General features: G+C 41.9%; 1 protein-coding gene across 1 annotated transcript in view; it reads left to right on the top strand.

The window, feature by feature from the left end:
* Window positions 1–5,699, top strand: part of RALGAPA2 (Ral GTPase activating protein catalytic alpha subunit 2) — a 270,837-nt gene that overhangs the window by 160,169 nt on the left and 104,969 nt on the right. The window contains exons 31-32 of the mRNA XM_006776151.2: window positions 924–1,695; window positions 2,367–2,438. Of these exons, the coding sequence (XP_006776214.1) occupies window positions 924–1,695; window positions 2,367–2,438 (844 nt within the window). The remainder of the gene's footprint in view (window positions 1–923; window positions 1,696–2,366; window positions 2,439–5,699) is intronic.

Genomic DNA, 5,699 nt, shown 5'->3' with positions numbered 1-5,699 from the left:
CAATGAAGTTGCCTTTTCCTTATGACTGAACAGCAGGAGAAATGCCATCCATCGTAATGAAAACGTCACACACTTCGCACGGATGGAGCCGGGTCATTTCAGCCTCATCTTCCTTTCCTTCCAGATGAAGCATGTGATGCAGGTTCTGGAGAAGCACGAGGTGCAGCCCTACGAGACCGCGCTGGTGCACTGGGAGAACGAGGAGCTCAACTACATAAAAACAGAGTGAGCGACGGCCACCAGTTCACGGGGAGCGCCCCTGGGACAGCGAGGGACAAGCAGTCCAGAGAATAGAGGAATTCGTAGACTAGTGTTAAGAAAACAGGTGTTGGTACAAATGCAAAGCTTAAAAATACAGGGTGGGCTTTAAAGGCAGGTTTACAGTTGTTGGTATGGAAAATAATACAATAATTAATAATACAAGTATAAATTTTGTGTTTCATATACTCACAACTGAATTCCGTATTTAAGCAGCCATAGGCTGGATTTATTTTCTTACCAGTGTCTGCCTTTATCCTAATGAGGGGAGCGAGTCAACCTCTCTGGTCCAGCCTCCACCTGCTCCCAGCCTCCAGCTGTTCAGCTCTGCCATCCTCTCCAACTGCAGATTTTGGCTTCCCAGCGCTCCCGAACTGTCACCTTTTTAAGGACAAGGGCCTTTCTCTTGTTTATTGTTGTCTCTGCAAACTTTTAAATGCCCCTTTCAGAATGAAATCTTCATGTAAATTGATTCTTTTAGCAATCTATTTAAACTGTGCCTTTAAATTCATATAGAATGTGTCAAAAAAAAAAAAAAAGTAGATTCAGAAGATTTCCAGACTAAAAAAAAGCAAATAGTCTAAGTACAGATTGACATCTGGTGGTGCTCCGTGTTCATCTTCATTCTCCACTGTGTCTTTATGTTTCCTTACTTTTGTTCACAGAGAAGAAGAGACGAAGTTTGGAGCTGATCCCTCTTACTGCCCGCAGGGTGATGGCCCACCTGGTGAACCACCTGGGACACTTCCCCCTCCGTGGGGGCCCGGCTGTGCTGCACAGCCTGGTCAGTGAGAACCACGACAACACACACGCGGAAGCCTCTGAGCTCTCCTCCGAGGTGTTCAGGAGCCCGAACTTGCAGCTGTTTGTCTTTAATGACAGCACCCTCATCTCCTACCTCCAGACTCCCACAGAAGGCCTGGCAGGCGGCTCACCAGCTGGGGCTCTCTCGGACGTGAGAGTCATTGTCAGGGACATCTCAGGGAAGTACTCTTGGGATGGGAAGGTGTTGTATGGACCTTTGGAAGGCTGCTTAGCACTCAACAGCAGAAATCCTTCATTTCTGATTTCGGGCTGGCATCATCAAACATTTGGACCTCCGAGAGATGGTTCTCAAACTGAGGAGGGAGAGGATGCCCTCGACAAATTACTTGAAAACATTGGCCACACAAGTCCTGAATGCCTTTTACCATCGCAGTTAAATCTAAATGAGCCTTCCCTACCCCCATGTGGAATGAATCGAGACCAAGAGAAGGAAATCATCGAGGTCATTTTGCGCCAGAACGCACAAGAAGCCGAGCATGTCCGGAGGAGTAACTCCGATTCGGCCATGGGAGTCACCAGCCAGGAGCAGCCCTCACCCGTGGAGCCGCGAGGACCCTTTTATTTCTGCAGGTTGTTGCTTGATGACTTGGGAATGAATTCTTGGGACAGAAGGTAACAATCCACGCTAGACCTATTTTGTTATTTTTGTGTGAATTCTTTTTTTATCAGTTTGGACTTGGGGAAGCAAGAACAGAAATGGAAATTTTTCTCAATTTCAGCCTTTACAACTTTTCTGCTGTTAAATTAAAGCTAGCTAGAAACTGTCCTGTACTGATTGCACAGGTTGGCGCCAGGCATCTGTTGTACATTTTAAAAGCTATCAAACATTTTCTGATGAAAGATAGCTTGGCTTAGGAGTTCAAGAGACACAGTTAAATCCCGTGGGGAGTGTGGTTCAGTGGAGAAGACTGTGTGGAAGAAGGTAGCCCCCTGATAATGGGATGGATTTTTTAAGGACAACGGTGGGGAAAAGAGATTCATAGTAGAGCCAGCAGTGAAAACACACACACACACACACACACACACACGTCACATACTCATTTACCATAGAGCCATCCAGTTTCCTGGATAGCAACGGGATGCAGCGGAATTTTGATGCCTTTTAATGCCTTAAGGAGAATTGAGTTCATTCTGTGGTTTTGATCACAAATCTTTTGTTAATGCAGCAGATGGGTAGATGAGTGAATGGATGGATGATGGATAAGTTTGCCAGTTGATTGACTGGAAAGAGCAAAATTGGCCTGTGATTACGTGACTTTTCTTCCATTCCTTTTTCTCTATAGGAAGAATTTTCATCTATTGAAGAAAAATTCAAAATTATTGAGAGAACTAAAAAATCTGGACTCCCGTCAGTGGTATGTGACAGTATATCACACCACTTCCTTCCTTTCTGTCTGTGTGTGCTTAGATGACAGATACAGATGACAGATACACCTGCGGAGACACCCAAGGTAGTTCTGTAAGGCAGAATTGCTGACATTTGCACATGTCATCCTTTCGCTATTTTTACCCTTAGAGTAAGCGCACATGTTTGCTACATTACAAAGAGTTCGGTGCTCCCACCTAATCTGTGCCTTTGATTGGGGACCTTTCATGAGGTAGCCAGTGGACATTCCTTTTCATTTAATCTCTTTTTCTGATGAGGAACAGAGCCTTACTTCGGTTAAAGATTACCCTGCCCGTGCTCACACAGTCTGTGTTGATTGAACCCCATGAAATTTCTGCTCCACGATGTTGTCAACTTTAAAACCAGTTTGTTGTAATTAGTAACTTACTAATAGTAAGCCTCATTTTCCAAAGCTGGTCAAATCTCAGATCTCCCATTTTTTTTCAAACAATCTTAGAAGCAACTCTAAACATGAGCTCACAGTCAGTTTTTGATCTGGGGAAATGTATGCTTCCAAAAACATCCAGTAAAGTAAGTGTGGTAGTTGGTACATAACACGTGCTCCTTGAACAAACTGCTTTCTTAATCTTAGTTTTTTTAAAACACGTTAAAAAATAGCTTTTATTCTTCTTCTGTTTCCCTTAAGAATATCATTAGATTTATCATTAGAGATGAAAAACCTGAAGCCATTATTCCTCACGTTGCCCTTCATCATATTCAGTTTCCCAATTGTTGTTGTGCTTTTCTCTAGAGCTGCAGTCGCCAACCTTTCGGACCTCACGGACCAGTGGCTGGCGACCACTGCTCTAGAGGAATAGAGACTGAATTCTCTTGGAGACTCTGTGAGGGATTTCTCCTGGAGGACTTAGGGATTTGCTTCCCTCTCCCTCTCGTCCTCCATTATTAGACAAGCAGTCACTTGGGTTCCAAACTCAGCTTTTCAAGCATATGCTGAATTACTTGGTGCTTCTTAGTATTAAGTGAATACATTGGTATCTTGTAATTGTGTGTTAATGCACTTCAGTGGCATGAGGTACAATTGAATTAGCTCCCTGGAGTGCTGTTGCAGTAAATGTGGCTTTGGAGAGCTGATTGGCAAATCCTCTGCCCCTTGATTAACCTTTGCTAAAAACCACAACTCCTGGTGCCTTCTTGACATCTAAAAAGGTATCAACTTTTTTTTTCTTTAGTGGAAATAAGTCAGGGACTCTTTAGCTATGAGAAATCTAGACTGTCCTGTGTATTGATCAGTAAGTAGGTAACACATCATGCTCCTCAACGTTCAATTTGGATGTTTGCATTTATTTATTTTAAATTTTTTTTTAAAAAGGGGAGAATGATGATTTTTATTTTTATTTTTTTAAATATATTTTATTGATTTTTTTACAGAGAGAAAGGAGGGGGAGAGAGAGTTAGAAACATCAATCAGTTGCCTCCTGCACACTCCCTACTGGGGATGTGCCCGCAACCAAGGTATATGACGTTGACCAGAATCAAACCTGGGACCCGAGTCCGCAGGCTGACGCTCTATCCACTGAGCCAAACCAGTTAGGGCTGCATTTATTTTATATATCAGTTTCTCTCCCTGCTCTCAAAGCATAGTTCTTGCTTAGCATGCTCTTGGGAAAAGTAGAGGCTATCTTGCAACTATCACCTATATACTTGGAAGTTAGCAAAGATGTAAATAGTGTGATGACTATTTACATACAGTGTGTTCCCCTCTTAAATATCAATGCCTTTTGCCACTCGGTGGTAAGGTGAAAGTTAAAATTATTTCCTTTGCTTGGCTTTTTAATGTGACAGCACTGGAAACTGAGCTATTCTGGCCTATTCTTAATAAGAAAGAAAAATGCATCCTGATGAGGAAGAGGAAATGGTTGTTTTATGCATGTGTGTTGCTGAATTACTTGCTCCTTCATGCATGGGTCGTGCAGCTTCTGGATATGAAATGCTGTTGATGTTGCTAATTATAATTTCAAAAGCCTGGCTCTAATAAGGCCAGAAAGCAGCTTCTGCATCCTTGCAGGCTCTCTGTGGTGCTAACATCTTAGAGGATGTGAAATTTGATTAATGTTTACAACTAAAGATCACCTTTCCTCACACCTACACCAGTCAGGCAGTCATTGGGGCTTAGTGCCCTGTGCTCCCACATTGAATTAATGAGGACTCAAGAATCTCTGAGCAGCTGCAATGTAAAAAGCTTAGACTTGATAAACCTAAGATTGTTTTCCTGTATGTAAAGTCTATAGAATAGAAAAAATTGAATGCTGACTACTTTTTTTAAAAAAGAGAGAGCTGCCAAAAGAAATTGAGTAACTACACTGGTTTCTTTTGTGCCGAAAGAGACAGTGTTTTAGGTCATGGTTATGATCTCTGTTATCATCTGAGCCCCCAAATTGTTATAGCTCTAAGAATAAGCCAGCCAGGTTCTAGGCTGCCTGCACACCCTGCCTGCTGCTCAGGGAGTAAACAGCGTCACCTTTCAGAGCTCCATGCTGCAGGAGGACAAGCTTTCGGACAGTCTTGAAGCACAAGTTCTCTCCTAGAGCGTTGAGCCCCAGGGATCCATCCCCACAATACTCACCTCTCCTCATAAAACCTGTTCTCTTCAAGAGAAGCACCCCCAAGTGTGCGCTCATGCGACCCCAGTCAGGACATTCAGAGCATCCATCTTCTCCGGTGGCAGCAGGACAGTAAGCATCAGAAGCCTTACAAATAGGCAATGATCAGGATTCCATTTCTATGACTTTATTTTAAGGACATATCAAAGACAATGTGGACATGTCTAAAATTGGAAGCAACCTAAATGTCCTATAATGAGGCTTTGGGATGTGGTATATTAATGTAATGAGATGTTAGACAACCATTAAATAACGTAGTTATAGAAAAGCATGATATTAAAGTGTTTACACTAAAAAATGGTTACATAGAGAATTGTATGTTTTGTGTATTTTATACAGTAAAGTACTCATAAATACTTTAAGTGAAAAAAGTTGTAAAATAGAATATAGTAGCTGCTCATTTTTTTGTTTGTTTTTTCTGTTCATCAGATTATTTATTCACTTGATTCTTAGATTCACTTGTTGGTAGATGTGTATTTGTTGTTCATAATTTGTATCTTTACCTTTTTCTTCTTCTTCCTCTTCTTAAAGGATACCTTTCAGCATTTCATATAATACTGGTTTGGTGGTGATGAACTCCTTTAGCTTTTCTTATCAGTGAAGTTCTT

Source organism: Myotis davidii, unplaced genomic scaffold (assembly GCF_000327345.1).
Source record: "Myotis davidii unplaced genomic scaffold, ASM32734v1 scaffold608, whole genome shotgun sequence".
Classification (NCBI taxonomy): domain Eukaryota; kingdom Metazoa; phylum Chordata; class Mammalia; order Chiroptera; family Vespertilionidae; genus Myotis; species Myotis davidii.
The sequence above is the reverse complement of the archived record's forward strand: the minus strand, read 5'-3'. Positions and strand labels throughout refer to the sequence as shown.